The sequence below is a fragment of the Sinocyclocheilus grahami genome, unplaced genomic scaffold (assembly GCF_001515645.1).
Source record: "Sinocyclocheilus grahami isolate Dianchi unplaced genomic scaffold, SAMN03320097.WGS_v1.1 scaffold157.1, whole genome shotgun sequence".
Lineage (NCBI taxonomy): Eukaryota > Metazoa > Chordata > Actinopteri > Cypriniformes > Cyprinidae > Sinocyclocheilus > Sinocyclocheilus grahami.
Genome location: NW_015505336.1, coordinates 1,330,156 through 1,345,256, shown reverse-complemented (window position 1 = coordinate 1,345,256; position 15,101 = coordinate 1,330,156). Strand labels below are relative to the sequence as shown.

Below are 15,101 nucleotides of genomic sequence, written 5' to 3'. Positions count from 1 at the left end.
TATTATATATTTTAATATTATCTGTTCATGATAATCCATGAAATCAGAATAACATTTTATTAAAGGTATTCAAAGCTGTTCACAAACATACTATTGACATTCTACTGTTTGCAATGAGAAACAGTCTCAAAAAACTGAATCCAAGCTATATTCTCAGGGGCGCACATATGTGATACGCAGGTGCGCATGCGCGACCAAAATAAAAAATGCGCTGTGTAAATAAGTTCTGACAGCGCATTTGCGTACCGACGTGGTTGGCAGCTGTTAATGCGCCCATTTTAGATCGACAAACTGTAATACTGTATAAGATTTCTATTCAAACTGAATAGATAAATAAATCTAGGCTACCCGCTGCTTTTTTCAAAGCACAATGCAAAACTGTGACATTTCATTCTCTGATGCTCTTCAGTCGGCACTCAGCGCTAAACCCGGAAGCGCATATACCTACTTGCCGGCAACCCGCCAAAATAAAAGCCTGCTGATTTTACGTTTGAAAATGATGAAAATTCATCTTTAAAAAAAGAAGCAAATATTAGCATTTTATTTTTAAGTTTACTATAAAATAGTTGTATTTGTATTTAACAATCCCTTTTTATTCTAAAATATAATAGTAGTATCACACTTTATTATTTAGTTTATTATTTTATTTAAAAAACAACAACTAAATGAATAAAGTGCAACAATATTATCACTACGATGAATAATTTTTTTTTATAGTTGTATTTAATGGGTTAAACTATGTGCAGTGTGAGGACCAAACCAAATCTCCAGGTTCTTTTATGAGAACCAGGCTGAAAAACTTATGTATGTGCATCTATTCTAGCCATTCAAAAACACTCCGCGAGCCAGCGGGGCCGGTTCCTCGCTTCTGATTGGTCGAGCGTCCTCGCAAGTGGCTTCCTATTGGCTGAGCCGCTACAGCGCCACAATTTATTTTTGAGTTGTTGCGTTTGCTGAATGCGTTCGTCGATTGAAAGAAACGAAACAGAAGATAAGATACTGTTATAACCAGAATTATTCATTGCATATAATAAGAAAAAGTGAGTCAGATTGCTGCAATAATAACAGAAACAGTTGAACATGTGAGGCATATAATAGACAAAGAAAGCAGCTTGTTGAAAAACGGAGAGATATGGAAATCAATGACATTTCAGTTAAGAATATATTTCAGGATGCACAGAGACAGTTAAGGGTTTATAGTTTTCTTCTCAAATATTTGAGAGATACAGATTTGATTAGAAGAATGTATCGAGGCCTCATACTCCATCCCAGTAGGTGGCAGAAATGCACCTTAAGCTGGTTTGCCGACCGCCATTAAACACAGAAGAAGAAGAAAAAGAACGCGTTCGCCTTGGATTTCATTGTTTATTGACAACAACTGGTATTTCTCCGTTTTCTGGCACTCTAGACGAGTTCAATTATTAACTCACGGGTCGTTACACGCGGCTTGGCGCGGTTAATGCCGCTCGAAGGGCTGGAAGGACGGCTTTAACACATCTGTGGTCCGTATTCACGCTCACGCGCAGCTGGACCTGCAGTGTTTCGATTAAAAACACGACGAAGGCATGAGTGGAGCGTTCAAACAGCCTAAAGGTACGATATTATACATCCTACATCAGTTATAAGAAGCTCTGAACTGTATGTTAAAGGTTTTTAAGTGTTTTAGTTGTATTGCCATGTTAGCATGTTAGTTGCCAAACTTTCCAAAACATCGTGTCTGAGATGTTTTGAAAATGCGTTATTCGGCGCCAGAGCAGATTCATTTCAGCTTTAGTTTATAAATAAAATATTACTTCCACAGGATGAATCGTGTACAAGTGGATTTTAAAGGGATGCCAGCCCACATCTTGGAGAACAGTGTTAGAGCAGAAACCCTTCAAAACCTCAGGTAACTACTGTACATGATTGTAAAACTGTACTGTACATCTCTTTTAAAACTTTCTTGTTGTTGCTGTTCAATGAAAGTAATATTTTTTCACGTTTTTAAGGTCATCGGACAATGTCCTTACACCACTGACATTCCCAAAACCTAAAGTCTCTCTGTGGGATCCAACTCCCAGTGGTGATGTTGTCAGTCTGCATTTCTCATATTACAGGTAAATCTTTTTACATTTACATTTAGTCATTTAGCAGACGCTTTTATCCAAAGCGACTTACAATTGGGGGATACATAAAGCGATTTTTCTTAAAGAGGCAAACCGACACAGGAAGTGCTTGTAATGGCAAGTTTTTAGACATTGTTCAAATAAGTACAAGCTAGAAAGAGAAGGAATAAATAAAGAGATTAAAAAATAAATAAGAAATTCTATGATGATGAAGTCAAGTAGCTTCGAAAGAGATGAGTTTTCAGCTGTCGCTTGAAAATTGTCAGGGATTCAGCGTTCCGGATAGGGGTGGGAAGATCGTTCCACCAGCCAGGAACGGTGAACGTGAATGTTCTGGAAAGTGATTTTGAGGTTCTCTGTGATGGTCGCTCACTAGCGGATCTCAGACTTCTGGAGGGGATGTAGATTCGTAGTAGTGAGTGGAAGTAGGCGGGTGCCGAGTCTTTTTGTCATTTAGGCCTATATTTATGGATGAACCATATTTTTCATAAAATTGTATGTCACTATTAACGGAGGGAAAAAAACTTTTAAAGGCTGGCAACCTACCTGATTATAGTATTATTAATTTACCATTAATAATTTTTATGTTTTCATTTTAGTTTTAGTAATTATGTGCATTTGTCATGTTTATTTTTAATGTTTATATTTCTATTTAGCTTGAATTCGGCCTATTTATTTTTTCAGTTGTAGTTTTAGCAACTTAAACGTGTGTTATATTTGGTTTTTAATTATTTTTTATTCTTATTAGCTGTAATTTAATTTGACCTTATCAGTTTTAGTCTTTGAAGTCATTTTAGTACTTCAACTTGGAATTTTATTTCATTTAGTTGTGGAGGCAACATTTAAATAAAAAAAAAAAATCTTAGTAATTTTAGTAAGTTTACACTTTTCATGTAATATTTTATTTGACTTTAGTTATTTAAAAAATACATTCGTTTAAGTTAATAATGACATCTGATCTGACAATTAAAAAAAACTTTTTCATTTTATGGCTGAATGTCCTCAGTAACATTTGGTGTATTTCAGGAGTCCGAGACTGTTACTTGTAGAAAAAGCATTACGTTTAGCTCACCGGCATGCTAGACGGACCAACAAGCCTGGCTTTTTCTGTTTCCTGCTCGGGACACTGGCAGTGGACGGTGGTTAGTATTGAGAAGGCCTGTATTTGGATATCCTATAATGATTGTTTAGTATTTAAACATGTTGCATCTGCATTTTACTAACTAATATTTTCTTTTCTTAGACGAGGAAGGTGTGGTGATAACCCTGGATCGTTTTGATCCAGGCAGAGAGCAGACGGGATTAGCTGGGAAAACACCAACTGCCCTACTCCCCGGAGACATCCTTGTGCCATGTGTATTTGAAGCCCAGCATGCTACTGGCAGCACAGTGCACTCGAGGGAGGATTTGAACATCTCGTTTAAGGTAGTTGATCTGAGAATTGCTGACAGCACATGTTTAACACATAACAGCTGGGGCTTTTTCCTCCTGTTTCTGTGGCAACGTAGTAAAGCATAATGGTAATCAACGTCACTCTGTAACCTGTCGGTAACAGCTGCCCTGATTGTGGCGCAGTGTTTATTAGTGTGTTGCGCTGCTCCCATCTGGCATGGGTTTCTTGGTTTCTTAATTTGCTTTGAGCAGTTCTTAATTTTACCCATGGATGTGTTATTAATTTTAAGATATCTTATTAATTTTAAACTAAGACATTTTAATAATTTTATTAACAATTTTTAAACTCTTCAGTAGTTTGGGGTCTTTTTTTATTTTTAAGAAATTAATACTTTTATTCAGCAAGGATGCATTAAATCAAAAATTGCAACAAAATACTTTTACGTTGTTACAAAAACGGGTTTCAAATAAATGCTGATATTTTGAACTTTCTATTCAGAGAATCCTGAAAAAATACAACATGGCTTCCACAAAAATATTATGCAACTGTTTGCAGTATGATATGAAATGTTTCTTGAGCAGCAAATCAGCATATTAGAGTGATTTCTGAAGGAATGATGCTGAAAATCCAGCTTTGCATCACAGAATAAAAAAATGACAATAAATTTAAACATATTCAAATAAATTGTAATTTTTTTTTACAGTATTGTGTTTTTGATCAAATAAATGCAGCCTTGGTGAGCATAAGAGACTTCTTTCAGAAACATTAAATAATATTACCCTCCCCAGACTTGTATATTTATAATTATATATTAATTTTAAAAGTAATTGAAAATATATATTTTTTATTTGTGAACATGAATATTAAACAAATTTTAATAATTTTACATAATTTTAATTTACTTTTTTTTTTTTTACATCAATCATTGTGTTTTAATTAATCATTGTGTTTTAATCAAATTAATTCTTATATTATTCCAGTGTTTTTGTTGACATCTCATTTGAAAGTTTTATGTACATTGAGATTATATAGTTGACCACTGATGCTCATTTATGTGTCTCTTTCCAGATGCTTCAACATTGCTGCTGCAGTAAAGAGATGCTGGAGTTGTCCAAACTCCTCACCTTGCGAGCTCATCTCAGCTGCTCCGAGAACATGGACAGACTCACCTTTGACCTGTCTTGGGCGGCTGTCACTTTGGCCTGCACGCTAGATGCCGTCCCTGTCCGGGCAGTGCCCATCATCCCAACTGCACTGGCCAGGAACCTCAGCAGCCCTGCAGGTGTGACCCCGAACAGCAGGAAACGAGGGTAAGGAAGCAGTTCTGTTTCCTTATATGGCCATGTTTTGTCCTCAAAAGCTTATTGTTGTTTTAAAATGTGACGCATTCTGTCTCAGGTTTCTTACCATGGATCAGACCAGGAAACTTCTCCTCATACTTGAATCTGATCCCAAGGCTTACACTCTCCCGCTAGTAGGAATGTAAGTGCTTTTATTGTTTAGAAATGGTGACTTTCTTACTGCTTTATTCATGCTTTTAGCAGGTATTATAATTCAGCCTTATTAATTACAAGCTTGGAGTCTTGCAAGATGTTCAGAGTAGGTGTGTAACAGTTGTTCTCCTGTGGCAGATGGTTGAGTGGTGTTACACACATCCATAATCCCCTTGTGTGGGCGTGGTGTCTGAGGTACTTGCACAGCTCCGCCCTCCAAGACAAAAAATGTTTCTTGAGCAGCAAATCAGCATATTAGAGTGATTTCTGAAGGAATGATGCTGAAAATCCAGCTTTGCATCACAGAATAAAAAAATGACAATAAATTTAAACATATTCAAATAAATTGTAATTTTTTTTTACAGTATTGTGTTTTTGATCAAATAAATGCAGCCTTGGTGAGCATAAGAGACTTCTTTCAGAAACATTAAATAATATTACCCTCCCCAGACTTGTATATTTATAATTATATATTAATTTTAAAAGTAATTGAAAATATATATTTTTTATTTGTGAACATGAATATTAAACAAATTTTAATAATTTTACATAATTTTAATTTACTTTTTTTTTTTTTACATCAATCATTGTGTTTTAATTAATCATTGTGTTTTAATCAAATTAATTCTTATATTATTCCAGTGTTTTTGTTGACATCTCATTTGAAAGTTTTATGTACATTGAGATTATATAGTTGACCACTGATGCTCATTTATGTGTCTCTTTCCAGATGCTTCAACATTGCTGCTGCAGTAAAGAGATGCTGGAGTTGTCCAAACTCCTCACCTTGCGAGCTCATCTCAGCTGCTCCGAGAACATGGACAGACTCACCTTTGACCTGTCTTGGGCGGCTGTCACTTTGGCCTGCACGCTAGATGCCGTCCCTGTCCGGGCAGTGCCCATCATCCCAACTGCACTGGCCAGGAACCTCAGCAGCCCTGCAGGTGTGACCCCGAACAGCAGGAAACGAGGGTAAGGAAGCAGTTCTGTTTCCTTATATGGCCATGTTTTGTCCTCAAAAGCTTATTGTTGTTTTAAAATGTGACGCATTCTGTCTCAGGTTTCTTACCATGGATCAGACCAGGAAACTTCTCCTCATACTTGAATCTGATCCCAAGGCTTACACTCTCCCGCTAGTAGGAATGTAAGTGCTTTTATTGTTTAGAAATGGTGACTTTCTTACTGCTTTATTCATGCTTTTAGCAGGTATTATAATTCAGCCTTATTAATTACAAGCTTGGAGTCTTGCAAGATGTTCAGAGTAGGTGTGTAACAGTTGTTCTCCTGTGGCAGATGGTTGAGTGGTGTTACACACATCCATAATCCCCTTGTGTGGGCGTGGTGTCTGAGGTACTTGCACAGCTCCGCCCTCCAAGACAAGTGAGTGTCCCATCCATCTGCTGTTTTGTTCTTATGGGCCAATAAGTCAGTTACCTTCAAAAGGGCTCAAATTTAAAGACAAAATGAAATTAAAATGTCTGTATTTTTGTATGTTATTCTGATTAAAAATGTTTTTGTAAGCTTTCATTAAATTATAATAATTTTCTCAACATCTGATGAAAAATTTCAGAATTTGTTACCATAGAATATTAAATATATTTATATATAGAGAGAGAGAGAGAGATTTAATTAGGGTGTGGCATTATGGCCAAAAAATATATCACGATAATTTTTTTCATTATTAGTTGATGTCGATAATTATCACGATAAATGTCAAATCTTTATTTCTTTCAAGTTTAAAGCCAGATTTTTGCTCCAAAGTCAAAGTTGTAGAAACTAATTAATTTTCCTTAACAAAATAAATATCTAAATATAATAAAAAAATTCTTAGTTTCTGCATGTTCTAATGAGTGATATTGTTTCAAATCAAGAAACATGTTTGGGTTGCCTGATAATATTAATAATAATAATATCACTTTTTTGTCTCTTAGAAATGCACATTTGGTAGTAGCTTGAGTTAGGATGCAGAGGTACATTTTTGTTCATTATCAAAATCAGTAACATCTGTAAAAATTGTAGCAACCTCAATTTTGTATGGTTAAATTTATTGTGACCAAGTTTTTTTTTTTTTTTTTTAAATAAGCATTGGTCTCCCACAGTAGCATACATTTAAATCACGATAAACACAGTAAAAACCACACATAGCCTATAGCACCTCAATACCAAGGTAAAAATATAACTATATGGTTTTTAGGTAGCCTATTTGTATGAAAAACAGTAGTCTAAAAACATTCAGTATAAATGTAGACATGCTATAGCTTAATCACAAATACATACTATAATTATATACCATTACTCCTGTAATAAAATTCTGTGTGAATATCCCACATATCTACCACAATACCATGGTGCAGTGAGTGTTACTACAGTAAAACCATGGTAAATGATGGCGATGTGTAGATTGAAAAGCCTTCTGACTGTCTCGTTGCACACGGTGTTTCTACTCTTTGGCTTTAAACTAGTTTAAATCACTAAGTCATTTGTGTTCATAGCTGAATACAAGCGCTTCACACTGGATCTCACAGCACTGCTTAATGCTTGCGTGACCGAGTAAACACATCTGCTCTAGTGAGCTCGTGCCGCGCGGCAGTTTGAACTTTGATCCGAGCGAATAAACGGTCCGAGTGGCGCGATTCAAATGAGTCACGCTGTTTCGTTCCGTTTTTGGGGCATAAACATTATATCGAAAATGTATCGAACTCTTCATATCGTTTTATCGAGGAAAATTATATCGCGATTATTATCGTTGTCGAATTATTGCCCAGCCATAGATTTAATCTGTTGTTTAGGAATGCAAAGTTTTAATATTATTGTTGAATTATTTCAGCATGTTTGTGTTAATCAAAGTATATCTGGGTCCGTATAATTAAAACTTACCACTAAGAGTTCTCCTAAATAGCAGTAAAAGTTTTTAGCTAAGAGTTTTCTCTTAAAACCTAAGCTGCTGAGACAAACTTTTACTAAAGAATAGAGAGAAGTCTTAAGCTAAGAGTAAGGGCGGGGCTGACCTTGTTGCTATGGAAGATGTCAGCACACTTACTCAGGGTTTCCGTGGGTCTTAAAGCCTTAAAAAGTCTTATTGTACAAGAAAGTCTTAAAGGGTTAGTTCACCCAAAAATGAAAATTAGCCCATAAATTACTCACCCTCAAGTCATCCTAGGTGTATATGACTTTCTTCTTTCAGACGAATCCAGTCGGAGTTATATTAAAAGTTGTCTTTGATCTTTCAAGCTGTTTCATGGCATTCAGCGGGTGTTGCATGCATCAGTCCAAAAGCACTTAATTAAAATGCGCCCATCCATAAAAAAAAAAAGTGTCTCACCCGGCTCCGGGGGGTGAACAAATGCCTTCTGTAGTGAATCGATGCGTTTTTGTAAGAAAAATCTCCATATTCAAACCGTAATAATCACTTTAATGTAGTGATTTAAATGCAAAAATCGACCCATGTTTTTACCCTGCAAACACGCAGAGCTTTAAATGTGAACTGGTGGATCGATAAGAAGACAATGCATTATAAAAATCTAAACCGTATAGGGGTGTGCGATATGTATGGTCTGCGATAATATCGTAATTGTTGTTTTAACGATGTGCGATTTGATATTATCGAGTATATAGCGAAAAGCAAACAAAACGCCCACAGAGTGCGCGCATATATTAGATGATGAAGTCTAGCAGGTTAGACTAGTGCGCGTGCGCATTTAGAGTGCGTTCTTTCACTGCAAGAATCAGTCTATTAAAATGCATTTAGAATTATCAAATAATTCAAGATATGGGGCAGAAAATGTATATATTTATATCACACGAAAAGTGTTTTCTGTTTTCTGGGATTTCTGTTATTTAATTGATATAATAATTTATTGTTAATACTTGTTTAAATTAATATAGTAATTAATACTTTTGACTCATCCATTTTCTTAAAAATAGTTTAAAGGCTGAAATGTAAAGTTTATCATTTTATAAAACTTTGTTTTTGTGAAAACCTGTATCTGAACTGTAAATTATGCTTTTTACAGTTTAATATGGTACTATAGACATTGCCCTACCCCGCTCATATGGTATTAAGTTGATTTGTGCAGGTTTTAAAAAGGTCTTAAATTTGAGCTTAAAAATCCTGCAGAAACCCTGCTTTGAAACCTCAGAAGTATAATATTATTATTAAAATAAATAAATTCCTGGCTTGAATTTTGCAGAGTGATGTCGGAGGGAGGCACTTTCCTGGTGGTTCTGTATTCCCTGACTCACCGGGATCCTGAGTTCTACCAGTGTAAGCCATGTGTCGGACAACAACTGAGCTTTCAGCTGCTCACCAGCACAGAGTCATTCACGCTTTACAAGGTTAGCCTGTCTATGGCTTTGTCCTCAACTAATTAAATAGGAATACACCCAGGTCTGTAAGAAATATTTTTCTCCTCCTCATGAAACCTGTTCTACTCGGTGTTTTATGAATTAATTGTTAATTTTATATTTAATATAAAAATTATTTTATATATTCCTCACTCAGCAATTTTTTTGTTCATTTTTGTGTTAAATCTGATTTCAGATGTTTAAGTGTATTTCTAGAGCAATTGTGTTTTTACATTGGTTTTAGAGTTGTTGTTTAGCTAACATACTGTACTAAATAGTTTTTAGGGTTGCTTTTCATTCAAAGTTTTTAATTATACTACCTAATTTCCTATATAGAATGTAGAGCCAACAGAAGGACGGCCTTTGCAATTTGAGCTCAGTGCTGAGAACCAAAATCAGGAAACTGTGCTGTTTGAGGAAGTTCTCTCCCAGACTGTGTTAACAGGGTACAGTCTTTATTTCTCTAAAAACGTTTTTCAATGTGTTGACATTTATGTTTGGCTGTTTACTGTATCTTGACAGAATACAATATAATGTAAGCAAGGGGAAATATAACACTATATCTGCTTTGTCCTATCAGGACAACACTTGCAGCATCTTCAGCTGCTCCACTGAATAAACTGTCTATTAGTGATCATGACTCAGGTGTAGAAGATGAAGACCTCTCTCCTCGGCCGTCCCCAAACCCTCATCCTGTCAGTCAGCAGGTTTGTTAACTCGTGGCCCTGCACCCCTGATGTACCTCTCCATTTCTTGTTGGATAACTTCATACCCATTAACTTCCAATTAAAATATTTTTCTTCAGACTAGACGTGTTCATCCTTCAGTACCAGAACTCTCTATGGTATTAGATGGTAGCTTTTTGGATGGGAGTGTGGCTAATACACAAGACTCGACTCCTGTCTCTCATAGCCTTTCGAATGTCCAGCGGAGAAGCATTAGCCCTGCGCACCAGGGCCTCTCAGTGTTGAGACCTACAGAACAAGGTAGCATCCCTGGACCTCTTCCAATCCGAAGACCGCTAACTCCCATCCTATCTCAGCCGAAAATCAAACTACATCCTAATCCGGGACAACAGACACCACAACCCAGTGTGAATCGTAAATCACTGCCCTCAATGCGAAGTTCAAGAGAAGGCTCGTCTGCATCATCGTCTTCATCATCTTCCTCAACAAAGAATGCTGCTTCACCCAATGGCTCTTTTCATAAACAAAGGCAGCGTTATTCCCAAGGTTTCCCAACCAAACCCCAGCCGATTTATTCCGGACACCCAACATCAGCTCACACCAGTACCAGAAAGAGTTCAGCAATGCCTAGCCAGACCCCTATTCATCATCCGTCCCAACACAGACTCTTCCATAGCACCCCAGCGGCCAACCCTTGCAGCTGCTGCACCAACCAACCCAGCCACGTCCCCTTGTATCAAAACAACACCTGGCAAGGAACACCAGCGTATCCCACTGCGGCGCCCAATCCTTGTGGTTTTCATTGCACCCCTGAGAGTGTCCCACCTGGGGATCACTGCCTCTCGCCATTTCGTCAGTCTTTGGGTTGTCGCATATCTCCGACTAAAAGTCCTGTTTGCCATCCTGCTGTTCCAGTTTACTACTCTCCACCACCTGGTCCATGTGTCCCCACAGTCAACCCCAACAAAGGTTCTGTTGAGCAAGTCCCGCCCTGTCAAGCCCAGTGCTGCCAAGTCCAGTCTAGCCAAGTAGCATGTTTGGACACACCCATGGGTCTTCTTCCTGCCGGTGCCTACAGGATGCTTATGGATCAAGAGCGTCAGTTGAAGCTACTTCAACTCCAGGTTTGTATTAATAAGCCAAACATTTTATCGTTGAGCTGTCATTGCATGTTGTTAACAGACTTTCTTCAACAGATTCAGAAACTTCTCGAGTCTCAGAGCAAAACACCTCCGGTATCAACTGTAGAACGTGATGCTCAGCAGGAAAGAGACAATCAAACGCCCACATCTCCACCGAAACGAACAAGTGTCAGTGTTGCTGTAGGAACAGGTGCTTTGATGGAAGATTTCATTTTCTTGAATTTGTTTCACATTCCTTTTAATGTCATGACATTTTCGTTGTTTGTTTTTTAGGGGCTAGCTTGTTTTGGAACAGCCCTCAGGAGTCCTCCACACATGAGGCCCCAAGTCTGGATTGGCAAACTAAGATGGAGCCAAAGTCTGGATGTCAAAATGATAGTATAGTCACTTCAAGACTCGGATCCGAAAATGCATGCCCTTACACCGAAGATCAGAATACAGGATCTCATCTACACCCGACATCTCCAAAACCCAAGTAATGAACCCTGTGGTGACTCCTAATGAGCCTATAATGAACCCTAAACCATTTTTAGAGCCTTGAAGTTAACCTTCATATCTGATTTCAAAGAGTGTTATGCTTTTGTTTGTTTTCCAGGCAATGTTTGATGAATTTCTTTTATTTGTATTTGGCAGCATGTCGTCTGCTTTCGGCGCCCATTTGTTTCAGAGTTCAGTGTTGGGAGAGAGTGCTAGCATGTATTATAACTCTCAGTCACAGAGTAACGATCTGCCTGAAAACCGAGAAATGGACAACCCAAGATTTTACAAAGAACTACTGGTATGGCCCAATGTTTTTTATAATTTTCACATATTTAATTAGAAATTGACGCATTATGAATGTTCAAACCAACTTGGCCTCAATTCCTACCGCAGGGTCAGGTGCAAAGTCGTCTGCAAGACTCTGCAGTTGTGGATGAAAAGGTAGAGCAAGACCAACAGAGTGTCCCAAGCAGACAAAGTCTGTCCCCTGTAGGCCATCAATCACAGACATCTTCCATACCCCAAACTCAAAAAACGAAGCACAGAATCAGTCCACCCGATCAGGACCGTGTCTTAAGTGCAACATTAAGACAGCTCCAACAGTTTGGGGTGAACATAGACTTAGACTCTGAGCAGGGAAAGATGACACGTACAACTGTGGAAAGTGCCAGGTAAAGACATAGTCAATGACTAATCGTTTTATCAAAGCTATGATTAAAAGTCTTGTGTCTAACATAATTTTTCTCTTCAGTACCCTTGCCTGCATTAACCCAGAAGCAGTGATTCCAAGACTAGCTCTTTCTGAACCAGTGGGGACCAGCATTTGGGGACCAAGCGGCAGTGTAGACCTTAGTCTTGAGGCCAATGCCATTGCACTTAAGTACTTAACCGATTCGCAACTGTCAAGACTCTCTTTGGGCAGTCAATCCTCCGGCCCACGTCCAGACCCCAGCGCGATTCTCCTGAGAAGACCCAATGCAGAAAAGAGCAGCGTTGGACTCAGTATACTGTCCCCCAGCAATATGTCTCTAGCTACCTGTAAGTACATGAAGAAATACGGACTGATTGAAGGAGAAAACAGCAGTGAGGAAGAGCAAGAGGATTCCGTCCTGGTAGACTCAGCTCTCGGGTGTTCGGTACAGAACGAAACGTCCAAAAATGTGAGCGTTAGGCAACACCGGGAAGACCAAAGCGCTGCCGTTCTCAAAAACATTACAAACAAGCCAGTTGCCGATCTCCACATATCTCCCATTGACTCTCAAGAGCAGTTAATACAAAACTTGCGGCCCAAAATGCAGCTGCTTATGTGTGGCGGGACAAACCCAGAGAAGGAGAGTAATGCAAAGAAAGGTCTGACTCAACGTAGGTCCTCGCTAACTGAAAACCAGAGGACGCAGGAAGTGACGGAGCCTGAGGGGTCAGTGGGAAATTTCCTGGATCTGAGTAGGTTACGCCAGCTCCCCAAGCTCTTCTAAAATGCATCATGGGGGTTTTACAAACAGATCCCTTTGACACACAAACTCACCAAGAAATGTTTTGTTTTAAACCAATTCTCAAAGATTTATCTTCCATCGTTTACGTAGTATAGACATTTCAAACGCTTAAATTGACATTAATGCACTAAGTATTGTTAAAAACGTGTGTAACTCGAATGAAACGCCTTAAAACTATTACAAGTGAGCGTTGTAAGCGTAACCTACGATGCATCAACCGGCGTAGCACAGATGCTAACACTCACGAGCACATTATTCAGTAAGAATACATTTGATTATTGGTTGGTGTTAGGTTTGTGTGGCTTTAAAGTGTTTCAGTTAGCGAAATATTACTACAAACATAAAGGGATTCGCGATACAAGCGTTTTAACTTAACAAATGCCGTTTAGCCGAAGGCTACAAGCTTTGTTTTGTTAGCACCCATTTAAAACGCTTAAATTGACATTAATGCACTAAGTATTGTTAAAAACATGTGTAACTCGAATGAAACGCCTTAAAACTATTACAAGTGAGCGTTGTAAGCGTAACCTACGATGCATCAACCGGCGTAGCACAGATGCTAACACTCACGAGCACATTATTCAGTAAGAATACATTTTATTATTGGTTGGTGTTAGGTTTGTGTGGCTTTAAAGTGTTTCAGTTAGCGAAATATTACTACAAACATAAAGGGATTCGCGATACAAGCGTTTTAACTTAACAAATGCCGTTTAGCCGAAGGCTACAAGCTTTGTTTTGTTAGCACACCGGCTAGCTGTTTAATATTCAAATTTCAAATCGGCTGAAACGGTCCAAATGCACATTTATATTATCTTAAATTGTATTGGGCGTTAAAATGTTTATATGTAGAAAACATCCAGTGGTGGTAGGTAAAGATGAGTAATGTGTGTGTTTTTGTTCTTATTTGTGTTTATCTAGAAATGGTTATTAGTTAACCTGCTAGCTGACTAGCGTAACAGTTTGACAATCTGAGCTTTTAAACAAGTAATGTTTCTTCATCATCGTGTGGAATTTGGCTAGGTAACGTAAATGAGTCAAATATCGAAATATTTATAGTTTAAAGCGAGTGTTTTATTGTATTACAGCTACATCCAGCTCAAGTCAAAGGGCTTTGTCTCCGTCTTTCCTGTTCTGAAGGGCTTGATGTTATGCAAACATTTTACACAGAAATCAGATTTTCTCAAGAAATATTTGACCGAGTTTCCTGGGGATTCGTTTGATAATCATGCACTTGATTGGCTTCATTTGGCTGCTAAATCCGACAAGAATGTGATGATGCACACATGCTTATTGTCTTTTCTTGGCACAGAATAAACAGTATGTGGTTTATATATTGTTAGATCGCATTGAGTTGTGTAAGTAAACGCTAGATAATTAAGTGATACTTAAAACCTCTTTTAACCTGCTTTAGGGGGTTTCCAATAGGCAAAGAGCAAGAGATAAGTCTCAGCATGCTTTGAACAGAGGTCATTTTTTCCATGACTGCACTGGCATCTGAAAATATTCCTCTATTTGAATCACAAAAGTGAATGTCAGGCATGGAAAGGACCTTTATGATGCACATTAAATACAACTGGCTTTAAATTAGTCACATGCAGTTGACAAACAGGTCTCCAAGTCATGATTACACTGCTTTAATTCTTTGTATGGAGATACTAGGAAATAAACATTGATGCATTATACTTCCTGGTGCATATATGTATATTTAAAAAAAATTTCAAATGTACTTAAAATGTTTTATTTAAAATCTATATTTTAAAGTTTAACATATTTTATTAATATTACATTTTATATTCATTTTAACAGTTAAAAAAAATACTTTTAATATTCTGAAATATTTATATAGAGAGAGATCTATATATAGTTATCCCACACCACAGAGCTTTTCCTTTTGTTGAACACCCACCAAACTTAATTATAGTTACTGAGAAATCCTGGTACTAATGAAACAATAGTGTATTACAT

General features: G+C 37.6%; 1 protein-coding gene across 3 annotated transcripts; it reads left to right on the top strand.

The window, feature by feature from the left end:
• Window positions 1-1,255: 1,255 nt before the first annotated feature.
• On the top strand, window positions 1,256-13,229 carry LOC107592719 (STIL centriolar assembly protein). 3 transcript variants are annotated; one of them, XM_016282270.1, is made up of 17 exons: window positions 1,256-1,593; window positions 1,802-1,888; window positions 1,989-2,096; window positions 3,132-3,247; window positions 3,349-3,530; window positions 4,567-4,808; window positions 4,897-4,980; window positions 6,285-6,371; window positions 9,182-9,326; window positions 9,672-9,781; window positions 9,916-10,042; window positions 10,141-11,145; window positions 11,218-11,353; window positions 11,437-11,638; window positions 11,797-11,941; window positions 12,037-12,314; window positions 12,395-13,229. In XM_016282270.1, exons 2-17 carry the CDS (start codon window positions 1,803-1,805, stop codon window positions 13,116-13,118), a joined length of 3,777 nt encoding a protein of 1,258 aa, XP_016137756.1. In that variant the 5' UTR covers window positions 1,256-1,593; window position 1,802; the 3' UTR covers window positions 13,119-13,229. The 3 variants fall into 3 exon arrangements, with proteins under 3 accessions (XP_016137756.1, XP_016137754.1, XP_016137755.1); XM_016282268.1 differs by lacking the exon at window positions 6,285-6,371 and adding an exon at window positions 5,130-5,216; XM_016282269.1 differs by lacking the exons at window positions 1,256-1,593; window positions 1,802-1,888; window positions 1,989-2,096; ... (2 more) ...; window positions 4,567-4,808; window positions 4,897-4,980 and adding exons at window positions 5,726-5,963; window positions 6,052-6,135.
• The last annotated feature ends 1,872 nt before the right edge of the window (window positions 13,230-15,101 follow it).